The 26,801-nt window shown below is 55.9% G+C and overlaps 1 protein-coding gene across 2 annotated transcripts; it reads left to right on the top strand.

The window, feature by feature from the left end:
* Positions 1-1,026: 1,026 nt before the first annotated feature.
* CLUAP1 (clusterin associated protein 1) lies at positions 1,027-25,524 on the top strand (the record flags this gene model as incomplete). Of its 2 annotated transcripts, XM_084249387.1 has the most annotated exons (13): positions 1,027-1,048; positions 2,245-2,356; positions 3,773-3,857; positions 5,342-5,521; positions 7,625-7,720; positions 9,571-9,654; positions 13,777-13,910; positions 16,200-16,341; positions 17,578-17,650; positions 20,712-20,816; positions 22,465-22,520; positions 22,716-22,772; positions 25,381-25,524. In XM_084249387.1, 13 exons carry the CDS (start codon positions 1,027-1,029, stop codon positions 25,522-25,524), a joined length of 1,290 nt encoding a protein of 429 aa, XP_084105513.1. The 2 variants fall into 2 exon arrangements, with proteins under 2 accessions (XP_084105513.1, XP_084105514.1); XM_084249388.1 differs by lacking the exon at positions 22,716-22,772.
* Positions 25,525-26,801: the final 1,277 nt, after the last annotated feature.

The following is a 26,801-nucleotide window of genomic DNA, read 5'->3' as shown; positions in this document are numbered from 1 at the left end:
GGCTACAGGCAGCTCCAGAGCCGGCGCTCCGCTCCGCCGCCTGCGCCCCCAGGGGAGGCCCTTGTCAGTTTTCTATCGGTTGTTTTCTTATTTTTGAAGCCTGAGGGTTAAGTATATGCGCTTATGTTCTCAAGTGTCTCGAAGACACAGATTTTAAATTTTGATGGTCCAATTTATCAAAAAACATTTTTGCAAGGCTCCTTCTTCGGGTGGTACGGCTAAGAGATCCCGCCCACCGGCCACAGAGCTTGTCCCTCGCTTTCCCCCCCAGAACGTGCAGGCCTTGGGCGTCCCATGGCGGGTGGGGGGCATGTTTTCTGGTTAATTTTTCCATGGCGCGTCAAGCGAGGGCGGAGGTTCTTCTACTGCGCAAGGATTTCCAATTTCCAAACGCCATTTCCTGGAAGCCTGTCTGCACAGACGTTCCCTGCCCCGGCGCCCCCCCTCTCCGGGGTGTATTTCGGGGCCCGGGGGGGGCCGCGCCCGTGGAGCCAGCGCCTCCGCCGACATCCGCGACGGGCGGAGCGCGACAGGGCGCCTCGCGGCCTCCTCGGCGCCCCGGCCCGGCCCGGCCCGGCTCAGCTCGCGTCGCCCCCCGCGGACGCGGCCCGGTTGCCAGGACAACCGCCGGCGCACGAGGACCCGGAAGCGTTTCCGGCCCGGGGCGAGGCGGCGGCGGCGGGAGCCCCGCGGGCCCCTGCGGAGCGCTCGCGCCCCGACGCCGGCGGACGGGGGCCGGGAGGAGGCGCGCGCCACTGCGCATCTCCCTGGGGCGCCAGCCGCGCGTGAGGAGCAGCAGGGGCGCCCCTGGCGCGGCGCCGGCCCGTGGTGGGGGGTGACCCCGGGGCCGCGCGCCCCACCCCCCCCGCCGCCCGGTGCGCATGCGCGCTGGCCCGTCCGCGTCGCCGCCGCCCGTTTGGCCCCTGCCGCGCGCCGTCGGGGCGGGGCTCGCGGGCCCGTCGGTTGCCGTGGAGACCGGCGCGCCGAGGGGCGAGCGCGGCGGACGCGGGCCCCGGGCCGAGCGCCATGTCTTTCCGCGACCTCCGCAGTAAGGCCGCCCGGCCCCGAGCCCGCGGCGCCCCCTCCCCTGCCCGAGCCCGCGGCGGCCCGCGCCGCCCCCACCCCGGGCCCCGAGGCGGCCGCTCGCGCGCGGGGGGCGCGGGGCCGCCTGACCCGGCGGGCGGGGGGGTCGCGGGTCGGGCCTGTGGGGTGCGTGGCCCAGGGCGCGGGGGCGACCGCGACGCCGGGGGGCGGGGGGGGACCGCGGCTCGCGACGCCTGCGGCCCCCGAGGCCCCCGCCGGGACGCCGAGCCGCCCGCGCGCACAGGCCGAGGAGGCCGCGGCCGGGGACCCCGAAAACCCTTGTCAGGGGGCGGGGGAGCGCCCGCCACTGCTGCCGCGGGCCCTCGCCCTCCCCGGGCCTTCTCCAGGCCCGTCCTCCAGAGCCGCAGCGAGGCCCGGGGGGGGGGGGGTCGCCGCCTGCTGCGGGGCCCGCGGGCCGGGCGGGCGGGGGCGGCGGGACGCGGCTCCTGCCTTCGGGCGCTCGTGTCCCGAATCCGGCCGTCGAGGCCCCTGCGCACCTGCCCAGGCCGCGCGGGCCGAAGAAGCCCTTCACGCACGTTTTCTAGCCTGGTGCTGGTGCCTGAAATTTCACCTTAAAAATCACTCCTTCCAGTTCCGAGGGGCTCCTTTTCCCCAGTGAGAACGCGCGCGGGGCGCACCCCGTCTCCGCGCCCCCGGACGGCTTCCCTTCCCGTGCGCCCCTGGGTGAGGCCAGCGCTCTGCTGGGCCTCTGGAGGAGTTGTTTTGGGAAGAATGTAGGAGAAGTGGATTTCTGTACATTTTGGTCACTAATAAATGTCAAGCAATTGTGCGGTTTGGGATGAGACTCTTCCTCAGATCATCCCCTTTGGACAGTGACGCTGCAGCAGGACGAGGGTTGGGTGCCGGTGCCGTGTGATGGGGCGGCGGCTGCTTTATTTCCATCACTTCAGATTTCAAAAAACCGACAACTACTGTCTGGTGAATCCAGGCCAACCACTAATGCCCAATGAACTTAAATGCTGTCTAGGTTGCAGATCATTATTTTTTTTAATTTTTGAAAACCTCCTTAGAGAGTTGATGGAGTCCCCCAAACCACGTCCATGGGTTGGAAATAAGGAGAAGCAAAAAAAAAAAAAAAAAAAAAACCCAAAACTAAGTTGATAATGAGGAACTGACTGAATTCTCTTTTACCTTGGACAGATTTTACCGAGATGATGAGAGCCTTGGGGTACCCTCGACACATTTCTATGGAAAATTTCCGCACACCGAATTTCGGACTTGTATCTGAAGTGCTTCTCTGGCTTGTGAAAAGGTTAGAGCTGTGCTTTATGGAGGCCTGAGGGTGAAAAGTAGATTTGATTCATTAGCTTCCTAGAAACAGGATACTGTTGTGACGCAAGAGGAAGACTTCAAACAAATTTGAGTTTGACAGACTCGGCTGTCACCTCTCCAAACTCGGTGGCATTTAAGGAGCAGTGGGAGAAGGGAGCACCCCAGCCAGTGACAAAAGCCTGCTTCTCAATGGGAAGCAGCAGAGCTGGGGCACTGGGGCAGGCTCCCCACCACACCTGCACCCGGAGTGACAGGGAGCTCCCCTGATGAGAAATAATTTACATTTCCCTGTGGTAAAATCTTTTAGGATTCAGGCTTTGCCAATTCACAAACTTTGTTTTAAAGGTTGCAGTTATGGGGCCTCCCTGGTGGCACAAGGGGTTAAGGTACAACCTATAAAGCTATCAGCAGCCACTGCAGCATGTTGGATCTCCTGGCCAGGGAGCTACCCACATGGCGCAGCAGACCTCTCCTGTCTCCCTGCTGCTCCCCTCAGCAGTGTACTTTGGTTGATCTGCCTGTTCTGTCCCCCACTCTGTCTCTGGTGAATTCTCTCAACCCCCCCCCCAACACCTCTGGCCTGTACCCCAGCTGTTATATGCATAAATAAATCTTTAAAAATAAATAAATTAATTAAAATATCATTTAAAACACACACAAAAATACATAGCAGAGATCTTTCGTAACTGCAACTTTTTAAAAAGATTTTTTTAATTTTTGTAATTTTTTTTCAAAGATTTATTTATTCATGCAAACAAGAACCCAGGTACAGGCCAGATGTGCGGGAGGGTGAGATGATTCACCAGAGACAGAGTGGGGAACAGAAAGGCGGGCGAGACAGGAGAGGTCTGCCACGCCATGTAGGCGTCTCGCCAGCCGGCCGGGAATTGAACCCATGCTGTAGAGGCTGCAGACAGCTTCACAGCGCTGCGCTCAACTGCCTGCACCATGAGGGGAGGCTCTAAACGATATTTTTTAAATGTAAAATCCTTCTTAGATTGCAGGCTGTATGGAAAAGCGGAGGACGCGAAATGCTGATCCCTGTTGGGGCAGCAGTAACTGCAACTTCTCGAAGCTCATTAGTCAGCTCTGGGACAAAGGCTGTCGGCCAGAGTGGTAGTTGGGATTCTTTTAACTACACTGTAAGGTCTGAGATAGATTTAATTTTGTAAGCTGAGCCCCACATTTAATGTTCAAAGTCAGTTAAACCTACTCTTGGGTGAGGGTTAGCTCCACTAGGCATTTGGTGTTTTGTGTTGCGCTTGAGGTTGTGTCTAATGTCACTGCCTTAGCTGGGCGCTGGGAGAGCTTCCTTTCGCAGCTCCAGCTCTCAGTTGTCCACTTTCTCTTTGGTAGATTTTCCGCTTGAGTGACGTGTCTTCTCTCTGTGGCACAGGTATGAACCGCAGACTGACATCCCTTCTGATGTCGAGAGTGAACAGGACCGAGTTTTCTTCATTAAGGCGATTGCCCAGTTCATGGTTAGTTCATGGCAAATGTGATGAGTCATAAAATTAGCTACGTTAGAAAGACGGACGAGGTTTCTGGTACTGAAGTGGAGCCGTTTATCAGAAAATTTTTTTTAATTCTTTATTAATAATTTTATTTTAAAATAGGAAATACATTTTGTGAGTCAAAAGATTTTTTTTTTTTTTAATAGAGGCATGCTTTATTTGTTTGCTGGTTTGTTTGTTTGTTTTGTTTATACATGCACTGGGTACAGTCAGAAGCGCGGGAGGGTGAGAGAATCCACCAGAGCCAGAGCGGGGAGCAGAGCAGGCAGAAGGACCGAAGTCCACTGCTGAGGGGAGCAGCGGGCGGCAGGAGAGGTCTGCGCGCCATGTGGGACCCTCCTCCGGTGGCCAGGGAGCAGCCGGGGATCGAACCGGCGCCGCAGAGGCCGCGCGCAGTTTCGCAACCCAGCGCTCAACCGCTGCGCCACCGGGGAGGCCCTCAAAAGATTTTTTTAAATCATGACTTGATACAGTGTAAAATCACTTTTTATTGTATCTGCCATTTGCTTACTTCCATTCCCTATAACCACTATTTCCAGTATCTTCTAGGGTTTCTTTAAGCAAATAGGATATATATTCTTTTACACAATGGCGGCATGTTATACACCACTATTTAGAATATTGTTTTCTTCGCTTAATTGGTAAATTTTAGAGAATTTACCAAATACATGTTGATTCCCTCATTCTCTCTTACGCCTGAGTAGTGTTGCTTGCACAGATGCCATCAGGTGTATAACTTATCCAGGTATACATTTAGGCTGTTTGTCACTTGCTCTTTGAAACAGCGCTCTAACGAATAACCTGTACATATTTTGTTGTGTACATGCATAGTTTTAATTCTTAGGATTGGACTCTCTGGATTAGAAGAGGTACATTTGTGATTTTGTCATCACTTCCCAGATTGCTCTCCATCGACACTGCACTAGTGTGCACCCTGACTCACGATGTATGAGTCACATGAGAGTTTGATTCTTCATATAACCTAATGGTTATATCCCACTTGTCAGCAGAAACATTTGTAAATTACCTTCACGGGATTTCATTTATATTTTACATGCAAAGGGCTTTATTTTTATTTATTTATTTATTTATTTATTTATTTTTTAATAGAGGCATGCTTTATTTATTTGTTTGCTGGCTTGTTTGTTTGTTTTGTTTATACAAGCACTGGGTACAGTCAGAAGTGCGGGAGGGTGAGAGAATTCACCAGAGCCAGAGCGGGGAGCAGAGCAGGCAGAAGGACCGAAGGACACTGCTGAGGGGAGCAGCGGGCGGCAGGAGAGGTCTGCACGCCATGTGGGACCCTCCTCCTCCGGTGGCCGGGGAGCAGCCGGGGATCGAACCGGCGCCGCAGAGGCCGCGCGCAGTTTCACAACCCAGCGCTCAACCGCTGCGCCACTGGGGAGGCCCCATGCAAAGGGCTTTAAACTCTTTTTTTGGTCTGAAAATAGGCCACCAAGGCACATATAAAACTCAATACCAAGAAGCTTTATCAAGCAGATGGATATGCAGTGAAAGAACTACTGAAGATCACCTCTGTGCTTTATAATGCCATGAAGACCAAAGGCCTAGAGGGCTCTAAAATAGGAGAGGAAGACATCAGCAAGTTCAAGTTTGATCTTGGCTCAAAGGTAAGGACCAGTGAGAGCCTCGTAGTGATAGAGAGCGTATTTCTTTTTTTTTTTTTTTAAAGATTTATTTATTTATTTATACATGCACTGGGTACAGTCAGAAGCACGGGAGGGTGAGAGAATTCACCAGAGCCAGAGCGGGGAGCAGAGCAGGCAGAAGGACCGAAGTGCACTGCTGAGGGGAGCAGCGGGCGGCAGGAGAGGTCCGCGCGCCATGTGGGACCCTCGCCTGGTGGCCGGGGATTGAACCGGAGCTGCAGAGGCTGCGGGCAGCTTCGCAACCCAGCACTCAACCAATCCAGTGTTCAACCGCTGCACCACCGGGGAGGCCCTAGAGCTTATTTCTTAAACTTGGAATGAAACATGTCTGGTAGTCATAACACTTCTTTGTTCTGTTAACTGAGGGTAGTTTGTCAGTTTTGAATGCATTGGCATTTGGATAAAAGCAGGAGTCACGATAAATCAACTGTTTTTGAAACCGCACTCTGCCGGCGCTGCACAGGCACTGGGGACACAGGCGTGCGCAGGGTGGGCAGGCCTGGCTCCTACGCTGCAGTTGGGGGAGTAACAATGAGCAGAAGGAATGGCAGGTCAGGTGTGGTCAGGCGTGTGGAGAACTGCAACTCAGCAGGGGCTGGGGAGGCCGAGAGGTGTCTTTAGGAGGGGGACAGGCTGGCATTGGGATTGGAGGGGTTTTCGGCAGAGATCTGAAGGAGGGAAATGAGCAAGCCTTGCAGGGGTTTCTCCTTGAAGGGGGACGTGCCTTTTTTTTTAAAAAAAAAAAGATTTATTTATACAAGAAATGGGGCACAGAGGCACAGGAGGGTGAGAGAATTCACCAGAGACAGAGCAGAGAACAGAACAGGCAGATGGACTGAAGACACTGCTGAGGGGAGCAGCGAGTGAGGCAGGAGAGGTCTGCCGCGCCATGTGGGAATCTCCCGAGCCGGCCAGGAATTGAACCGCTCTACAGAGGCTGTGGACAGCTTCACAGTGCTGTGCTCAACCCACTGCACCACCAGGGAGGCCCATGGGGCACATGCCTTTTGATAAGGGTGTGTTCTGTGTGTTTGAGGAAGACGAAGGGGGTCGTGGTACTAGAGGGTACCACGGGAAGGGGTCAGAGAGAACACATGGTGCCAGGAAGCCACGTGAAGTCTGACTTTTCTTCTTTTTTTTTTTTTTGAAGATTTGTTTATTTATTTATACAAGCACTGGGTACAGTCAGAAGTGTGGGAGGGTGAGAGGATTCACCAGAGCCAGAGCGGGGAGCAGAACAGGCAGACTGACGAAATACACTGCTGAGGGGAGCAGCGGGCGGCAAGAGAGGTCTGTGCTCCTTGGGACCCTCGCTGGCGGCCGGGGATCGAACCGGCACTACAGAGGCTGTGGGCAGCTTCTCAGCCCAGCGCTCAACCGCTGTGCCACCAGGGGAGGCCCTGACTTTTCTTCTAAAGGGGAAATCTGTGAGCAGAGAAGTGCACAATTTGAATTTCATGTTAAAGGGCTACTTTGGTTGCTGGGTTGAGAGCAGACTGAAGCGGGAGGCAGAGATGCCAGTCAGAAAGCACAAGGTGTCGGTGACTGTGAGAGTCACCGTGAGTGACTGTGAGCAGAGTGACTGTGAGAGCTGCTCTGGGGGGCAGGTGTCAGGAGCAAGACCGAGCTGCCAGGTGTGGCTGAAGCCTCGGAGAGTGTAAACATCCCAGAGTTCAAAGTGGAGTCTTTAGTCACCAGCACAGAGAGTGACGGTACAAGCAGATCCAGCTCCCCAGGTCCCATCCCCCCATAGAACAGCTCCCCTGTTGGGACCTGGCCCACGAGGGCATCATGTCTGCTTTCACCCTCTAACACTTCCTGGCTGTAGGAATATTATATTTGACTGGACAGTGTGGTTTTCTCAGGGAGACGTAGGAGTCCTGGCGTTTGTTTGAGTTGCACGTGGGATCTTCTGCAGGATGTAAAGATGTGCCTTGTGGAAAATGTGCTCTGTAGTCAGCTGTCCTGACCAGAGGTGGGAATTCATGTGAACAGACTGGTTGTTTCTGGATGCCTATTAAAAACCTGTGACTGAGGTTTCTGGGTTTGGTATTTCCCTTCCAGATTGCAGATTTGAAAGCAGCCAGGCAGCTCGCTTCTGAAATCACCTCCAAAGGCGCGTCTCTGTATGACCTGCTGGGCAAGGAGGTGGAGCTCAGGGTAAGCAGCTTCCAGGCAGCTGGGCAGCATCTGTGTCCGCAGCTACCCCTCTGCTGCTGGGTCAGAAGTGGCCAGTAGGCGGCGTGTTGATGAAACTTTCCTTGTGCCCACAAAGGAGTTGTGGTGCCTGCGGGGTGAACTCAGCCTGTGTTCTCAGCAGCCTCCCAGAAGCCCATGGTTCCCAAATCTTGCTGCCCGGTGGTATCCCCTTGGGAGGGCGTAAGGGGGCATGGTCTTTAAGATTTTTTAAATTTATTTTTGCATAGAAGAGCTGGGGCGCAGGCCAGAAGTGCGGGGCATGAGCAGATTCACCAGAAACAAAGTGGGGAGCAGAACAGGCAGATCTATTGAGATACACTGCTGAGGGGAGCAGCGGGGAGACAGGAGAGGTCTGCTGCGCCACGTGGGTCAGCTCCCTGGCGGGGGATTGAACTCAGGCCAAAGCAGTGACAGCCTGAGACTCAACCCCTAGGCCACCAGGGAGGCCCAGCCATCTGGTTTTTAAAGTTCCTCAAGTGATCCAGTGATTCTAATGTACAGCAGAGTATGGAGCCCACAGGTTAAGAAGTGGAGTTATTATTTATTATTCTTATTCTTTAATCCCTTCCTGCCCTATAAGAATTTACGACATCTGAGGCAAACGTGCTCACGCCTGGTGTTTTTAAGTACATTTAATTCATTCCCTTGCCATCAGGTGTGTCTGCTGTGGCTGCTCTGGCCTTGGTGCTGCAGTATAATGGTGTCTCCCTCCTGCCCTGCCTTTGTGCCTGGAGCACAGTGGAAATGGGAGTCTCGGGAAGGGGGACTGGGTGCCTGGTCACCGTCTCCTCTTGATATATTGACCTGGTGGTTGCCACTTGGTTAAACATGCTTGCCAGACAAAACTACCATGAGTGTCTGCTCGCTACTTGACTTACAAGGCAGCTCCAGGCTTTCGGGGAGTCCTGCTCAGGTGTAGTACACGTGTGTCTACACACGTTCCTAGCAGGCCCTGGATGAGAGCTGCTCACTTGCTCGTCGCCACTGGAGCTGTGTCACCATGACGCCAGTGGGGGCACTTTTAGCACCATTCCATAATGAGTCGGTGCAGCCATCAGTGGCTGAACTGTTGCCAGAAACCATGACCCTCTGAGTGTAGAACTTCAAACTCTGAGCAGTCATAATCCAGGGAAGATGCCCTCTCCAAAATTTGTCTATTGTCCACTCAGCAAACATTCACTGAGGACCAACACCAGCCTCGGCAAGGCACCAGCCATGTGCCCTCGAGTAAGTCATGATCCTGCCCATGGTGGTTCTCTGCCAGTGGGCACATGAGATGGATTGTGGAATAAAGGAAGCACAAGACAGAGTTTGAGAAGTGCTCCAGGAGCCTCATCACTGCATTGATGTTCAAATCCCATGTCACAGGAGATTCTGGTACTTCTGTGACAGGCACAAATGCCCCTTGATGATGGATGGGAAATGCTTGGGGAGAGACAGGGCACCGTGACGCTTGTCATCAGCTGCAGAAAGTGTGTCAAGTTACATTGCACTTAGTGTGGGGTCACTTGAGCAGAATGCAGGGAAAGAAGCTAATGTGGGAGAAAAGGTAAGGATGGTCAGCTCATTTTTGCCCATGGTGTTAGGGGGACATGGGCCTTGTAGCTACCAGGAGGGCCTTGAGCTGAGAGAGAGGCCAAGCTGGTAGCAGGGGTGGAGAATCAGCATTTGAGCAGGTGACGGCAGAAGAGTGTATAACGAGATCCACGCTGTCATGAAATTGTTGCGAACTGTCCACCAGCAATATAAAGATCTGGGAGTTGGTTTTGAGAATTATTCTTTTGAAAACGTGACTTCATTGTTTTCCATAGGAACTGAGAACAGAAGCAATTGCCAGACCTCTGGAAATAAATGAGACTGAAAAAGTGATGAGAATTGCAATAAAAGATATTTTGGTAAGATTACTTTGCCTTTTTTTTTTTTTTTTAAGATTTATTTATTTCTACAAGCACTGGGTACAGTCAGAAGCACAGGAGGGTGAGAGAATTCACCAGAGCCAGAGTGGGGAACAGAACAGGCAGACTGATGAAGTGCACAGCTGAGGGGAGCAGCGGGCGTGGCAGGAGAGGTCTGCGCGCCATGTGGGACCCCCTCACCAGGGGCCGGGGATCGAACTGTTGCTGCAGAGGCTGCGGGCAGCTTCCAGCCCAGTGCTCAACCGCTGCGCCACTGGGGGAAGCCCAAGATTACTTTGCTTCTATGTAATGTTTTTGTGTCTGGAACTCGCAACTATTGATTTATCGCCTCTACAAGGTGGAGCAGGCTGGGCCAGCAAGGGAGAGATGTGCTGGTTGGGAAATAAGCATCACAGCTGGCCCAGAGGCCCGGGTGGCTCGCTGCTGGTAAATATGAGCAGTTTCTCTTGTGACTGATCTCTTGAGTTCTTCGGTAAATTTTGTAAGTAGTGCTTTGTGTTATGGACTCTTCACATTTTATTGAACCATTTCTTCTAGATTTTCTTGATTCTGTTTTTTTTAAAGACTTATTTATTTATAAATACCAGAGCTGGGGTTCAGGCCAGGATGCGGGGGGTGAGAGGATCCACCAGAGACAGAGTGGGGAGCAGAACAGGCAGATCGACTGAAATCCACTGCTGAGGGGAGCAGCGGGGAGACAGGAGAGGTCTGCTGCGCCCTGTGGGTAGCTCCCTGGCTGGGAATTGAACTCATGCTGCAGTTGCTGCGGACAGCTTCGTTGTGCTGCATCGTAACCCCTGTGCCACCCGATTTTCTTGATTCTAAACTGTATCGCGTGTCGTCGTCTCTGGCATATGGTGATTCATTACATGAGGCGAGGACGGCTTGTGCACATTAGGAGCAGTTATGAAGCAAGAATTTTCTGTGAGTTGCACAGGATTCCGATGGTTAGGTTTTTATGCTGTCCTTATCATTCGATGGCACAGCCCAGGGAGTCAGAGTTGGTGGCTGGGGCAGCCGGGGTGGGCGGTTATTTACATATAAGCAGATTGATGAAAGAAGAGAGTTATGAAAAGGGGGAATATTAAAATGAACCCTGAAATTAGAGGTGTGGGTTAATGCCTGGTTTTCAGTATGTCTAGATCGACACAGGAATACATTTGATAGGCGTGTGTGTGGTGAGGGTGTGCATGTCTGTGTGTATGTCAATATGTGTCCCTGCACACAAACAGCGTGTCCATGGGTGGTTAGCTCTGAGCAAGGCTCGCACCCCCATCGTGACTGTTCCTAGTTCCTAGAGGAACTAGGGCTCTTGGGGGGTCGAGAGGGACAACTGTTTGCAGAGCTGCGGCAGGGGAGTGCAGGGTGCAGTGGCGCCAGGAAGTGAGCAAGTACTCGTGGAGTGAAAGGGGCCCGTGTGAAGGACGTGCCGGCTCGAGTGCTCTTTCTTGGCCAAACCAAGGCCAGTTTAAGCACCAAAATAAATAAGTCACAGTGATGGATTCTGAACCACACACGGAAAGCTGATGAAGGGCAGATCTTTTTTTTTTTTTTTTAAGATTTTATTTATACATGCATACAAAAACCGGGGTACAGGCCAGAGGTGCGGGAGGGTGTGTATGAAAGGATTCACCAGAGACAGAGTGGGGAACAGAACAGGCAGACTGATGAAATCCACTGCTGAGGGGAGCAGCGGGCGAGACAGGAGCGGTCTGCCGTGCCATGTGGGTATCTCTGTAGCTGGCCGTGATTGAATCTGCACTGCAGAGGCTGCGGACAGCTTCACAGCGCTGTGCTCAACCGCCTGTGCCACCTGGGGAGGCCCAAGGGCAGGTCTTTTATGTTGTTTCACAGCAGCTCCCCACAGAGTACTTATTTATCACAAAGTACTTCTTCACATTTCTTCACATGGAGGGTCGCGGCAGACACGCCTTACCGAGGGATCAAAGTGAACACCACCAGTAACGATGGTACCACGATCCCACATAGCTGGTAGGACACGGGCTTACCTATGCTGGCCTGGAGAAGGTGGTGACCTGAAGCATGGTGGACAGGGGCAAATTGAGGGGTGGTTAGTGACCTGTGAGGAGGCTGTGAGTGTCCGGGAAGGGCTGTGGGGAGCCGCCCCAGGCTGGTGGAGGGGAAGGAGGCAGGTCATGGGATGTTCAGGTGGCCTGGCCACTGCTCAGCGCTCCCAGGGCGAGTGGGGCCCGTGAATGGGGCTGAGGGTGCGGTGGTGGCAGCGAGTCATGTGAACTTCCTGTTGTGAGGAGCGTTTGTGGTTGTGTAGAGCAAAGATCTTACTCTTGCGAGGTTTAGAGTTGACGAGATATCAGGTTAGCTACCCTCACCTAGATCAGGAGGAAGTGTGTTGTGACGTACTCCACCTGGTTTCTAAGTCTGTGACTATTTCAAAATTAAACGTTTTTAAAAGATCATCCGAGTCTCAGGCCGACCAGTGCTCTGGCTGAATCGAGTCACAAACGCCTGGGTGTGCCCTTGGGTGCCCTGGGTGCACACTATGCAGAGCAGCAGGAGAGGGCATGCTCAACCCTTGATGGACGCCTGCAGGGACCCCCTCATGCGGAAGGTCTGATGCATGATCATTCCGAGGCGAACACACGGCAGTAACATGGACCCTCAAAGGGATCATGAAGTATGGCCTCCTCCCCCACCAGGAAATCCAGGGAAAATTGTGTTTATCACATTGGTCTCCTTTGATGAATTGTTACCCTTTTAAAAATCATTTTATTCCTTGAAGTCAGATAAGTCCACTAGGTTTTTGTTTTTGTTTTACCTTTTTATTTTAGAAGTGGGGTATAGGCCAGAGTCACGGGGGGCAAGAAGATTCACCAGAGGGAGCGGGGAGCAGAACAGGCAGAGGTACCGAAATACACCGCTGAGGGGAGCAGCGGGCGAGACAGGAGAGGCCTACTGTGCCATGTGGGTATCTCCCGGCCTGCCAGGAATTGAACTCACGCTGCAGCGGCTGCAGACAGCTTCACAGCGCTGTGCTCAACCTGCTGCGCTACTGGAGAGGCCCTTCACTAGGTTAAATGTAACTTTGATTCAGAGAAATAGTAAATAGCTGCCATCAACTCAAATTGTTTCTAAGAAAGGAGACCCACTTGTCTTCCCGTGAGGGCAACCTCTCTTTGGGTCTGTAGGCCTCTGCAGTGTGGTCGTCAGTGTTGCAATGGTTTTAGTGAAAGCGTCTTGGAAATAGCTCGTGAGCTTAGACAAAAAAAAGAAACTGTAAAGCCGCCGTCAAGGGCCGTGGTGGCTTCCATGCATGTGCTGCATGAGCGCGGGGGAGGGTGTCTGGGCCTGTGGGTGAGTCCCCAAGGCTTGCAGGTGAGCGGTCAGTGCAGCATTATAGGGCACTGAGCCTGTTCCGACTCAGGGGTGACACTCCAGGCCTTCCTGAGCCACAGATGGGGCGCTGGGCACGGGCCGACCTGGCCAGCCTCCCAGGCAGCTTCCAGCGTGCGCAGTGGCAAGGCGGGAGGGCTGCGGTTCCACCCCTGCCTGGACTGTCCGCCGCTACCGGGCTCCCTGCTAGGGGCTGCTTCACAGCGCAGCCAGTGACTGAGGAAGCCACTGCCGCCGGCTTTGTGCCCCGCGTGGTTTCTCTGCGTGGTTGGTCACCAAGAGGCAGAGGCCAGGAAGAGGGAAGAGGAACCTCATCTGGGTCCCAGCAGGCAGTGGATTTGGGCTGAGCCCAGCGACAGTTTCTTTTGTCCCCTCCTGAATAAGAGCCATGCTCGTGCGTGTGTGTGTCCCCAGCTCTGCAGTTTCCATCCGGGAATAGCCTGGACCAGACAGAGCGAGTGAGGAGCAGAAACGGGGCTGACCTTGGCATCTGGCAAGAGGGCTGCAGCCTCTCAGGCCCTCAGGGCTCGTCCCCCCTCGTTCATTTCCCGGGCAGTGAATCACCCTTTGCATTGGGCCTCCTCACTGATGTTCCTTCTGGTTGGTTACATGAGGGATGGCTCTGGGAGGGTGTGCCCCCTGTGTGCTGCTGAGCCTGGGGGTCAGGACCCTGCACTCTGAGCGGCGTGGTGGCGGCGCTGTCTCACTGTCATGTCCTGTGAAACGCAGGCCCAGGTTCAGAAGACTAAAGACCTGCTCAGCAATGTGGCCTCTGACGAAGCTAATCTGGAAGCCAAAATTGAAAAGAGAAAATTAGAACTGGAAAGAAACCGCAAGCGATTGCAGACCTTGCAGAGCGTCAGGTAGGTGTGAGCACGTGGAGGAGTGTGTGGCTGCCAGGGAGGCCGGGCAGGCTGGGGAGGCCAGGCAGGCCAGGCGAATGGGCAGCATGGGAGCTACAGCTTGTGACCTGGGGAGCCCCCGAAGCCTCCTTCCCTGAGCTGAATGCCAGGCAAGAGCACCCCCTTTCTCTTCTAAAATCAGGGCCACCAGACAGATTTGTCCGTTAAAAATTGAGTTGTGAATTCATTTTTTGTTGAGCATCAAGTCCTTTTTTTTTTTTTTAGATTTATTTATTTATTTATACAAGCACTGGGTACAGTCAGAAGCGCAGGAGGGTGAGAGAATTCACCAGAGCCAGAGTGGGGAGCAGAACAGGCAGAAGGTCTGAAGTACACTGCTGAGGGGAGCAGTGGGCGGCAGGAGAGGTCTGCGCGCCATGTGGGACCCTCGCCAGCGGTGGCCAGGGATCGAACCTGCACTGCAGAGGCTGCGGGCAGCTTCGCAGCCCAGCGCTCAACCACTGCGCCACCAGGGGAGGCCCACAAGTCCTTTTAATAGAAGAGTATTTAGCTCTGGGGTAAAAGAGCATAAACTCACTTTTAGTTTGTTTATATTTTTATTTATTTATTTTTAAGGATTTATTTATCTATACAAGAACCGGGGTACAGGCCAGATGTGCGGGCGGGTGAGACGATTCACCAGAGACAGAGCGGAAAACAGAACAGGCAGATGGACTGAAGACACTGCTGAGGGGAGCAGTGGGCGAGGCAGGAGAGGTCTGCCAAGCCATGTGGGTTTCTCCCCAGCCGGGAGTTGAACTGGCGCTGCAGAGGCTGTGGACAGCTTCACAGCGCTGCGTAAAACCCACTGCACCACTGGGAAGGCCCTGTTTATATTTTTAGAAGAGCGTTTTCCCTGTAAGATGAATAATAAAAAAAGCAAATTCGGTAAGCCAGTTGAAAAGGGTTTTTAAGTTATGATCATATTTTTAAATTTTTTATGGGTTTAAAACTTAGCTTTGATTTTTAACAACCAACACTTCCCTTTTTTGAGGGGTTGACTATAATCCTGGAACACCTGGGCAGCCTGGGCCCAGGGAACATAGTGTGTGTTGCACTTGCTGATTCTGAGAGATGTTTTTGGGGTATAATTCACTGTGGACTTTTAGTGAGTCCGAACCTAAACCGCGACGGGGAAGAAAATCAGACATGGGGAACTGTCATGTCCAGCATGCAGCAAATCTTTATTGTCTTAGTGCTCGTTATATACTATTTTAATTGTAACAGGTGTAACATCAAAACATACCACATAATGATAACATGTATAAATGATTAGTCTATTTTTTTACTATTATCTATTTACTTCAGACAGTAGGATACCAGGCGGTTAGTTCTCACTCACATAATCTTATCGCCTCCTAGCCAGCGCCTGGGAAGTTAGCTCATTATTTGTTGTTGTCAGTCTGTGGAGATGTACACAGTTCACTTCCAGGCTCTCAACACCGAGTCCTGTCACCCAGAGGTTTTCCTCCGAGACGCATGTGTTTTCACATGCCTTAGGGACTCAGGTCAAGGCCCTTTTGCTCACTACTCAAGGTGGCCGCCTCCAACAATTCACTGAGATCGAGGCTCATGAGTGAGGAAAAGACTTCAAAGTTACCTTTAAAGTCATGTTTTTAAAACTCGTCTTGGGCCTCTCCTGGTGGCGCAGCGGTTGAGCGCTGGGCTGCGAAGTTGCCCGCAGCCTTTGCAGCGCCAGTTCGATCCCTGATCCCCGGCCGCCACCAAGGGCCACATGGCGTGCAGACCTTTCCTGCTGTGCCCGCTGCTCCCCTCAGCAGTGTATTTCGTCAGTCTGCCTGTTCTGTTCCCTGCTCTGGCTCTGGTGAATCCTCTCACCCTCCCGCGCTTCTGACTGTACCTACCTGAGTTCTTGTATAAATAAATAAATCAATCTTTTAAAAAATTAAATAAAAATTAAAACTTGTCTGAAAATGCCCTCCTCCAAGTATTTATGCCTGGAAAAGTCTGGAAAGGTGTGTGTCAGCTATGAAGTGCCTGAGTGATGGGATCATGAGCACATTTTGCTGCTTTCTTAGTACTTTCAGGATTATTTCAAGTTTTTATAAAGAGCACATCTTTTTGATTTTAAAAAAGTTAAGTTTATTTTGGGAGTGGGGGGAGGAGCAGGGAAGTGAGCTCTGAGAAGCTTTGCCTGGGAGAGGCTTTCCTTGGGATCCAAGCTAGCCCGGCACACTCATTCTGTGTATTGATTTGTCTTCCACATTCTATTCTGTGTGGTGGTTCTAGGCCGGCATTTATGGACGAGTATGAGAAGATTGAGGAAGAACTGCAAAAGCAGTATGATGTTTATTTAGAGAAATTTCGCAATCTGACTTACCTGGAACAGCAGCTGGAAGACCATCACCGGCTGGAGCAGGAGCGGTTCGAGGTGGGTGCCCATCCGCGCTGTGCAGGCCGCCCCCCTGGTGCGTCAGCTGTGCCTGCCGACCTGTCGATGTCAGTAACCCGCGGGAGAAGTCAGTGGATGTTTTCATCGCTTTTCTCCCTCGTCAGTGTGAGGGTTGCTCATGTGATCCTTTTTTGCTGGTGCGGTAGCCCGGGCCCAGTCTCTGCTGTTAGGTGGTGGTTTTGGACACTCGGGACCATGTCGGGGCCACACAAGGCCTGTGGCGCTCAGGAGGTTGGAAGGGCCCTGCTTCCTTCGGGCTCTGCTGTCCCCATCTTAAAATTCTTAATAGTTTTTCAGTGTATTTTTTGCGCTGAGTCCTACAAATTATGTATCTGGCCCTGCTTGGTCAGTCACTTCAAGATCTGCAAGTCCTGGTTACCTGAATCACCCAAAGTAGCTAATCAGAGGCTTGTGAAGAAGACTGAGGCTATACCGATTGGTGTAAGAAATATGTGTGGCCCGGGCCGCCCACCCTTCTTACAGAGAGTCCTCTTGCCCCCGGGCAAGGCCAAGGGGAACGATCCCCGCAGAGTTGGTGAATAAGGGACTGAGCAAAGGAAATTGGACCAAGTTCCTCTCACTTTGAATCATCCGCATTCTTTAGGGATTTTTCTGTTTAACGTGAGAACAGTCATTTGAAGCGTGTTTGGGGTGAGACCCGGCCAGTCTCCCTCTTACTCGCTGTCCTTGCAGACCTGGGTCTCTGAGTCTGGTGAAGCGCTCTTGCTGTCCAGGAGGGCCGGCTGCGAGTGACCTGCACACTCGCCCATTTGCCGCCGCTGCTGCGTGGTTCAGACCGTGGAGGAGCAGGGTTCAGGCCGTGGAGGAATGGGGGTCAGTCATGGAGGAGCGGGGTACAGGGCAGGCATGTTTTGAAGACGATGAAAAGAGCCTGGAGATCAGGATGTTTAACTGCGAGCCTGGGAAAGACGAGTAAAGGGCCCGTGGAAATAAACTTGGGCCACTTCATACCCATATGTGGGGGCATCCCTGGGTCCAAAGAGGCACCAAAGATTCACCCTGAGGTGCGAGCAGGTGGCCCTGGTTCTGAGCAGGCTCCCGCCCTTCCGCACTTCCCCAACCCGGGCTCGGCCTGCCCTTCTCTCCTTCCCGCTCCCCTGGGCTCAGCTGGACGCACCGGCCTGGCCCCTGGCCGAGGATGGTAGCGCTCGCCCTAGAAGCCACCTGGCCTGAGTCTTGTCTCTGCTGTTCCAGGAAGCGGAAAACACTCTCCGCCTGATGCAGAACAAGCTGAAGGAAGAGGAGAAACGCCTGCTCAAGAGCGGAGGTGAGCGCCCCACAGCAGCCACTCGGCAGATGCTGCGCGTCTTTCAGTTATTTTCAGAAGGCGGTTCGCTCACTCCCTTGTGTCGGGCCATTTTAATCAACCCGCGCTCTGGAGGCTGGTTAAATTACAAGGCATTTAAAGCATGCCTGGTTCTCACACCGACTGGAGCCGCGTCCCTACTGACGCGCTACCGTTGGCCTGAAGTGTGTAGATAACCGTGAGGAAAGCTTGGTCCCGGAGGGGCAGCTTCCTTATTTCAGGGCAAATGTAAGGAAAGCAAGTCTCAGAATGCAATGAAGTGATAGCCCCCCAATAACCCAAACTTGCTCTGCAAGCCTGGAAAAGTGGGGCTACCAGCCTCTGAAACCCCGGTTCCGAGGCATGTCTGTGAGGGGTCAGCGCCTTCTCCGGCAGCACCCGGGCGTTGGCGTGGGAGGTGCCGGCTTGATCCCGCTCTCCGCCCTGTCTTCCTGACAACCTCTTCACTTGAGGCTGGTGTCCTGGGGGGTAAGGCGTGGCCTGTCCCTTCTCTGTATCCAGGGCCTTTGTGCTGGTTCTGGCCTCTCTCCTGAGTCTCAGCAAGCTGCAAGGAGGTTAGGGCCTGCTGGGAGCCTCTAGGAGCAAGTGTGGGAGATCCCAAGGGCCTGTCTGCCAAAGCAGCCCCTCCCCTTCGTGGCTCCAGGTCAGCCAGGAGAACCAGCAGCCCCGAGCGATGACCCCAGGCGAGGAGCTTGTCCTCTTGGGAGGCCCGCCCAGGGCAGCACTGGGTGGCCAGCCCGGTCAGGCCCCTTGCTGGCCTTGCCTTATTTTTCCATTCCATTCTGAGCCCAGGCATGGGTTGTGTGATCCACAGGTTTGGGATCCTCTGAAGGACAAAGATTCTTTTTTTTGTTTGTTTTAAAGATTTGTTTATTTATGCATATAAGAGCTGGGGTACAGGCCAGAGGTGTTGGGGGGGGTGGGAGGACTCACCAGAGACAGTGGGGAACAGAACAGGCAGATCCACTGAAATCCACTGCTGAGGGGAGCAGCGGGGAGACGGGAGAGGTCTGTCGTGGGTAGCTCCCTGGCCGGGGATTGCACTCGTGCGGCCGAGGCGGCGGACAGCTTCACAGCGCTGTGCTTAACCCCTGTGCCACCCGGACAAAGATTCTTCCGAGCATGTGTGGTTGCATTGTTTCAGGAAAATTATTTCTAGCTGACGCCAGTTTAATGAAGGACACTACTTAATTGCACAGAGTGGGCAAAGAGGTTAGGAAGCTATCTGGGAAGGACCACCTTTAGTTCTCTTCATCTTAGGGGTCTTCTGCTGCCCTGCCTTTCTTTGCTTTTCTGCATGTGGGGGAGCACTGCCCAGAGCGTCGGGGTCGGGGGTACAGAAAGCCTTCTGTAGTTCGGAACCCTCCACCTGTGAGAAGCACCCAGAACAGGAAAATCTCATCGTACCTTTCGGCAAGAGTTAAGGCCAAGAAGGAGCAACATCCTTCTTGGATGAGCAGTTTCTTGGCGTTTCTTGGATGAGCAGTGCTGGGTGCCAGGGAACCCTCAGCGCCCAGGGCACAGGGCTCCGGCCTGTTCCTGCTCGTGCCTGCGGGAGGAGGCAGACTAGGTGGACCAGGCCTCCGGGGTCGAAAGCAGAGCAAGAGGTGGGGCTGGGGAGGGGAGTTTAAGACGTGCAGCTTTAAGTGGGGGTCAGTATAGGAGATGCTGCTCTAGTGAAAGGCCCATCAGGAGGGCCGGGGAGAGAGCACGGTAGGTGAGGCAAGTCCAGGCAGGACGGGGCCGGGAGCCAGGGGCTGCGTTTCCCTGAGCGCGGAAAGGTGTGAACGCGCAGGAAGGACTGAGGCGGGCAGGTTGGATGAGCTGGATCGTGGGTCCCAAGTTCGGGGGCTCACATCTGTGGATCCCAGTTTCTCTGCTAAGCGGGAGGAAAAGTCAGCTGGGGTTGGGCGTTGGGTTTGGAGTACGGGGCTTGAGGAAGGGGAGCGTGGGAGCGGAGGAGATGGGATGTCGCCGGGGGTCCAGAGCTGGAGCAGGCCGAGGCCTTCCTCCCTTGCGCGTGGGGAGAGTCCGGGGCAGCTCTTCACCTTCCACGGTCCTGCTCTCCGCCTGCTGGTGGCGACCTGGCTACTGTGCCCTCCGCAGGCCTCGGCCGCAGCATTAGAACTGGCGGGCCCTCTGATGCCCGGGCAGACGCAGGCAGCCCTAGAGAGCACTTGAGCGCAGCCCCGATTCCCGGTGTGGTGCTGGGGAGCGGGGGACCATGCCTCAGCGCCAGCCGCTGCCTCCCGCGGTCCCCCGGGGGCGCCGGCACTGGGGCACGTGACGAGGGCGCGGGCTCCGTCAGCACTCGGCCCCGGCTGGTCCAGGGGGATGTGCTGCTCGTGGAACGTGGCCAGCAGCTTCGGAAGACTTGGTGAGAGAAAGAAGTGGGCGTGCTCAAGGGTTTTTGAAATTGGTGACTTTGGAATGACGTTTCAGCCAGGTAAGGTCGGGTGAGACGTGATTGAAGTGACCTCACCTGTGTCTAGTGTACTTGGCGGAGCTGGTGGGGCCGCACCGGGCCCAGTGTGCTCCTGCTGGGCGCTGGTCTAAGGATCATCCCTGAGCAGGTGTCCGTGGCGTCTCCTGTGGCTTTGGTTGATTTTCCTGGTAGCTGATGAGGCCGCGTCTCCTCCTGTGCTCACCGGCCCTTTGTGCATCGTCTTTGGAACGAGGTCCAAGTCCTTGACGCGTTTTTAGGTTCTTTGTCTTTTTATTACTGAGTTGTGTCAGTAATAGATGGCTCTTGCGTTTTCCAGTTTTACGTACTGGAGTGTGTTCTCACTGATGTATCGACCCACTTTTGTCTTGCTCTGGAAACTTTCTGGAAAAACAGCAGCCACAGCCTGTTGTCCACGCTGACCCTGCCCCCAGCACCTCAGCACGTCCCGGGAGCCTCAGAATCAGCAGAGCAGAGGCTGAGGGGGCGGCTGGCCTGTGTAGGCCCGGGGGTGGGGGGCAGAGCTGTTCGGGAAGTGATGGTGGAACCCCCTTGACTCGCCTGCTGTGTCCCCACCAGGTACCGAGGACTCAGACATCGACATCCAGGAGGATGAGTCTGACAGCGAGCTGGAGGAGAGACGGCTGGCCAAGCCGCGCACGGCCATGGAGGTGCTCATGCAAGGTGCTGTGCTCCTCCCCGCCCTGGGGGGCCCGGGCAGCAGCCCTGGGAGCGGCCTGCTCCCGGGCTCATCCTGCCCGCTGGCCTGTCAGGATTCAGCTCTGAAACCCCTCGGCTCGTCCTGGCTGCCAGAGCACCTCGCCGGCTGGGAACAGCCGAACTTACCTGAGGCCTGGCACGCCCCGAATGCTGCCGCCTCCCTGTTCTCCCTGCCCTCTTGGATCCGAGCTGCTCAGTCCAGTTATGTCCCTCCCAGCCAAGATTTCCTGCATAAGGGGCTCCGCGGAGCACCTGTGCGTTCGAAGATGTTCTTCCAGTGCCTGTTCTCTCGCTGCGAAAGGTTCAAGCAACAAAAAGTGTGGGCGCTCCCCGGGGGTTGTCCAGGCCCACCTCAGAGGGGTCGTGGCAGTGGCGGAGGTGCCCCTCACACACGGGCAAGCCCACACGTGGAGCAGCCGAAGCACGTTTCGGCCCAGCTGGGCCCCGCGGGTCCGTGGTCCTCACGCCGCCCTTTCCCTTGAGCGTTGTGTTCTCTGCCGCGTCCGCGGGGCCGCCGCCCCCTCCCTGCCCGTGCCTGCCCAGCGCCTGCGCAGCCGCGCGTCTCTCTAGGTTTCTGTGAGTGGCGATTTGAAGGCAGAAGTCTTAGACCAGAGCTTCCAGATTTTGGTTTTGATAGACAACACTGAACTGCCCTTTCTCTGCCGAGAGCGCCTCTCATACCCTGTGGCCTGTTACCCGCTTCATGGATCTAAGTGGGGCATCTCCTCACGTCACGGGAACTTCTGTCGGTAGCTGCTTCCCTGTGCAGGGCTCAGCCACCCTTACTGCATTTCATTTTCATAAAATTAGATGCTCTGGTCGCCTTTTTTCTTGCTTTATTTTTTAACAGCTTCCTGGCATAGTTTAGAGGTGATGCCCACTTCACAGAGGGACGCCAGGGCCCTAGGAGGGGTTGGCACTGGCGTGGGAGGGCCCTCGCCCCAAGACTGTAAGCAGACCACAGACAACGTGAGGGCCTCTTCTCTGACCTGGGAAGGTTCGGGGAGTGGCTCCTGGTGGCCATCTCCAGGCCGGTCCTGAGTGAGCTCCTCTTGGAGCTGCCCTCACTGCCTTTCCCCAAGGCCCGACCCTGGTGCTGCTCCTTGGCTTCTGTGGGTGCAGCACTCTGCCCCTGCTGAGCGCTGGCGGGGGTCACCCAGATGGTACCACTGCAAGGTGGAGTGGCGAGTGGCCTAGCTGATGAGGGTGTTGAAAGATGGCCCCGCCGGGACCTGCCTCCCTCCTCTTTCTGAAGCTCAGGTGTGGATTCAAGTCCATGCGGCCCCACCCCATAAAAGGGGGCCTGCTGGCTCGTCTGTTCTGGGGTACGCTGGCATGGAACACAGTGGGGTTTCCCCAAAACACTTACAGGATGTGCATCTATTTTTGCAGCTATAATTTGTGCTAACGCTTTATTGTCCTTTTCCTTTTTCCAAAGCGGAAATACAGAAAACGCTTTGCCATCTGTTGACAGTTCTGCCTAGGCGGGTGCCTCTTAAGTAAATTTTTTACTGTGATCCTTCTTTCTGAACTTCCTGAAGGAGAGCAAATTTTGAATGCTGCTTCCTGCCTTATCTTACGAGGTTTTCATAATTTCTGCCTCTGCCCACAGGAAGACCCGGCAAACGCATCGTGGGCACAATGCAGGGAGGCGACTCGGACGACGACGTGAGTCCTGCCCGGCGCCCTCCGTGCTCTGTCCCCCCTGCCGGGCTGGCCTGCGGGCGGCGTGGCTGGGCTTGGTTCCCAAGGAGTTGGACTCTCTTGTCTGCTTGTTGGTGCCGCGTTTCTTTTCTTTTCGAATGAGCACGCTTCCTGCTGCTTCTTCCTGCTCACTGTTCTTTCCATTCTCGCTTTCCAAAGACGGAAGCAGCACCAGCTCTCTTAGGTAAATGCAAGACTTCCAGCTCCAAGAAGCAGGTTGGTTTTCCTTTTCCTCATCTGTGTGTGTGTGTGAGGTGGGGTGGGGTGGGGTGAGGACAGTCTCAAGCCTCTCAGCACTAGCCAAGACCCCTCCCGGATGTCTCCCGTGCAAGAAGTCGCTCAAAATGGCCCCACAATAAAAAATAAAAACAATCCTGAAAAAAAAAAAAATGGCCCCACAAGGAGTGGTGGGATAGTCCAGAATCCACACCGGGGAGGAGGGCGAGCGCTGAGACACGAGGCAAGAAAGGCCGTGGCCGTGGAGACGTGGGGCCCTTGAGCTGCAGCCCAGAGGGGAAGGGGCGCGGCTCACCCATCACTCTCCTGCTGCATCGTGGGAGGGCCGTGACGGGGCCTCCAAGGCTGGTGAGGGGCTGTGGCGTCAGGCTGCCAGCGCCGTGAGCCTTGCTGTGTGGGGAGCTCCCTGCACGAACCAGAGCGGGAATCAGGGCCCCGGGCTGGGGCCCATTTGTGGAGCTGGGTCCCCTCTCTGGACCCTCCGCTACTCAGTCCCTGGCAGCGCTGCGAGGAGGCAGGGCACAGCCTCCCTGCCAGCTGCGCAGACAGCCGGCCTGCTCCTGTGCAGAGGGGCTGGCCGTTTGGTCCCAGTCCTGCTGCAGAAAGTGCCAGGAGGGAGAAGCCGGGCAAGCGGCTGGCAGAGGGCGGGGCTGGGCCCCGGCTGGCCCGGCCACCTGCAGAGCGCCGCTGGCTGCTCCTAGTTCTGGCCCGTGTTGCTTTCTGCTTCCAGAACAAGTGCTTTCTCAGAGCTGCTGGCAACGCTGTGCTTGGCATCTCTGGTTTCTTTCAGGGAGGCCGCATGCACCTTTCCCGGGGCCGGGCCCGCCTCCCTGTGCTCGCTCTCGCGCTCGGTGGGTGGCTCGAAGCGTCCAGTGCCAGGCGCTGGTGTGGACTCTGGGAAGGGCGCAGCAGCCGCCCGCGCCTCAGGGCGCAGAGCCCCGCAGATCCTCAGGGGTCGCTGAGGCCAGAAGACACAGGCTCAGGGCAGAGCGACAGCGATGCAGGGAGAGGGCGCTGCCTTCTGGCGGATCAGGGCAGGTCTCTGGTGCTGGGGGGGCCTCCAAGGCCCGGGGAGTGTGGCTCTTGCATGGCAGGACCGGCCAGCGGCGTTCCTGGGCAGAGGGAACAGTGGACAGTGGCATCAGGGGCCGTGTAGAGCTTTATGTGATGTGGGAAGCCCCACATTTCCTCCCAAGTGCAAGGTGTTGCCATGGACTCCTGAGGCCCCCGGACTCCTGAGCCCCCCTGGCGCCGGGCCGACCCGGCGGGGCGGCTGCTGGAGGTGCGGGCAGTGGTGTAGCTCACAGGGCACAGCCCGGCCACAGGTGGCACCGCGGGGGGGGGGGGCAGGCCTTGGCGTGTTTCTCAGGTGAGAGCCGTCAGGTCTTGCCGACTGGATGTTGGAGGCCGAGGCACGAAGGGCACCTCTGGAGGCGCAGTGGGCCTGTGTTCCCGCTCCCGGAGCTGGGGCCCAGGAGGGAGCTGGGAGAGCAGGCGTTTGCCTTTGGACGGTCTTAAGTGTGAGTTGCGGCAGGACTCCCCTGTCCCGTGTCGAGTGGCCACTTGAAATTAAAGCCTGGGGGTCAAGGGGCAGGTTTGGGCTGAAGATCGACTCTGGGGGGCCATCCACGTGTGGGTGGCCCTTAAGCCACAGGGATGGGGGTTGCTACAATTGTGAGGGGAGAGTAGAAAGAGGAGTTCCAGGGCCCTGAGCTGAGCCTGCCCTGCATCAGGGAGGTGAAGGGGTGCTGAAGTGAGGTGGGGGCACCCCGAGACCTGCAGATGCTTTCTAGAAAGGAGCTGTGTCCTGCGGGCCTGTATCTGGCGCAACCTGCAGGCCAGAGGAGGACGGAGCGGGACCCTTCGGGCTGGACGCAGTTGAATGTTTGGGTCTCAGCGGGAGCACGAGGGCGAGGCGGGGTGGGAGCAGCTGAGCGAGCTCCCAGAGGCCATGCAGGGAGCCGGCCCCGCTCAGAGCTCCCCCAGGAGTCCGCAGGAGGGGACGGGGTCGGGCAGAGCTGTGGAGAGCACGAGGGCCACTTTGGGGTGGTTTGTGTTGCTTTGCTAGGAAGGAAATTGCAGAGTGTGTGCTGGGACTCATCTAGGGGCGTGACCCCCGCTCTGGCTTCCCTGGGACGCAGGACTCGAAGGATTCGGAGCCGCGTGGGCGTCCTGCGCCAGCCACTGACTGCTGCTTTCATTGTGCTCCTTGCCCCGTTTCCTGGGCGGCTTTCCATCCCGCTTGGCTAAAGCCCCCCTTCCTGCTCCCCAGGCCCTGCCCTGATTGTTGCCCTCGGTGTGCTGGGTCCTGGGGAGCGGGGCGGCTTCCGCTGGCTCTCGGGGCAGGTCCAGGGTGCTGTGCCCTCGGCGGGGAAGCCCGTCCTGGGCGCCCACCCAGGCATCACACCGCGCCTGCAGGCTCCTGACTCCTGCCCGCACCAGGCCCCTGGCCCAGCCCACTCTGCCCTGCGCGCGCCTCCTGCTGTGCCACGACTCCTCGACCTGCTCGGACACCAACCAGGAGGGTCTCTGCTGGCGGGTCAGTGGCCCTGGGGCCCCCGGTGGTATCCGCTGTCTCCTCCCGCAGGAGGACTCCGAGGACAGTGAGGTCGACATGGAGGACGAGGATGACGAGGACGACCTGGAAGACGAGAGCATCGTGCTCACGCCCAAGCCCGGCCGGAGGGCGCGGGAGCCAGAGCCGCTGGACGAGAGCGACAACGACTTCTGAGCCCGGGGCCGAGCGCGGTGTAGGCGGAGGCGCCTGAGCAGGCAGGGCCGCCGTCCCGGCCGCCGAGCCCGCAGCGCACTGCACGTCCTCGCCCACCGCGCCAGCCCCGCCCGTCCTCCTCCGGGGCTCAAACAAGGGCCAGAGCAAACCCCAAGGATTTTTTTTTGCCTTATTTATTTTCTAGGACTTGGGAAGTGCGTGTGTCCCAGGGGCTCGCCGCAGCGGGATGGGAACGGGAGGAGGAGGTGCGGCAGCTGCGGGCCCTTCCCTGCCCGACGGCCGCAGGCCGGCCCGGCGCGTGGCCATGAGCGCTCGCCCAGCCGGAACGCGTCCTGCCCTCGGCCTGTCATTCTGGCCTGTGTTTCCCTTCCTGGGGTTATTTTCTTGCCTCTGCGTGCTCACGCCAGGCAGCTGCTGTGCTTTGTTAACTCCAGATACAAAGCGAGTTAGCAAAGTCAGGGGAGCGCAGCGGGGCTGCAGGTGGCGACTGCCCGTTTCCTTTCAGAAGGCTGACCCCTCCTGGGGGGGGCGAAGCAGGGCAGGAGCCGATGTCCATCCTGTCCCCTCGCCAGAGGGCTCCCTGCTGGGCTGGCGGGGGGGGGGGGTCGCGGGTCGGGGGAGTTGTCTTGCGTGTCAGCGTAGGCAGCTTCCACGCGTTTTACAGTGACAAAGTCCAGAGACTTCTGAAGGTACTTGTCCCTTAATAGTTGTATTTAATACCCTATTTTCATATTAAATAAGTTGTACGTGAAAGCATAGTTGTTTTGTTTCTCCCTATGGAATACTCTTAAGAGCTCACAGGTTCCCAGGATCTGTGTTGATTTTAGGGGAGCATGTGGCAGTTCTAGCGTGTTTGCTTTCTTTCCTGTCTTTTCCGGAATGTTATGTCTGCGGTTACTACTCCTGAAAAACACTTCGCGTTCAGCGAATTCACCAGTGGTCGGAGATGTGCCGCCCTAGCAGCCGAGGTGGACGGGGAGCGGGGCTGTCGGCAGCGCACGGCCTGCTCAGACGTGCAGCGCAGTCGCTGCGTCGTCTTGGAAGTTACAGCTTTGGTTCACCTGAGCGTGGCCAGGCTTCTAGGCTGGAAACCAAAGCCGTGTTCAAGCTGGGCGCCTCCTGGCCGGGACGCTGCGGCCTGCTCCGAGCTCCGCTGACGGCAAAGCGAGGGGGAGGCTTTTTTTTTTAACCTTTGAAAAGGGCTGGTTTGTTAGGAAAAGGAGAGAGAGAAAGGCACCTACGTAGTCAGGTGGGCAGGAGAGCGCAGGAAAAACAAT

Source organism: Talpa europaea (assembly GCF_964194135.1).
Source record: "Talpa europaea genome assembly, chromosome: 12".
Lineage (NCBI taxonomy): Eukaryota > Metazoa > Chordata > Mammalia > Eulipotyphla > Talpidae > Talpa > Talpa europaea.
Note: the sequence above shows the minus strand (reverse complement) of the source record. Positions and strands in the feature narration are given on the sequence as shown.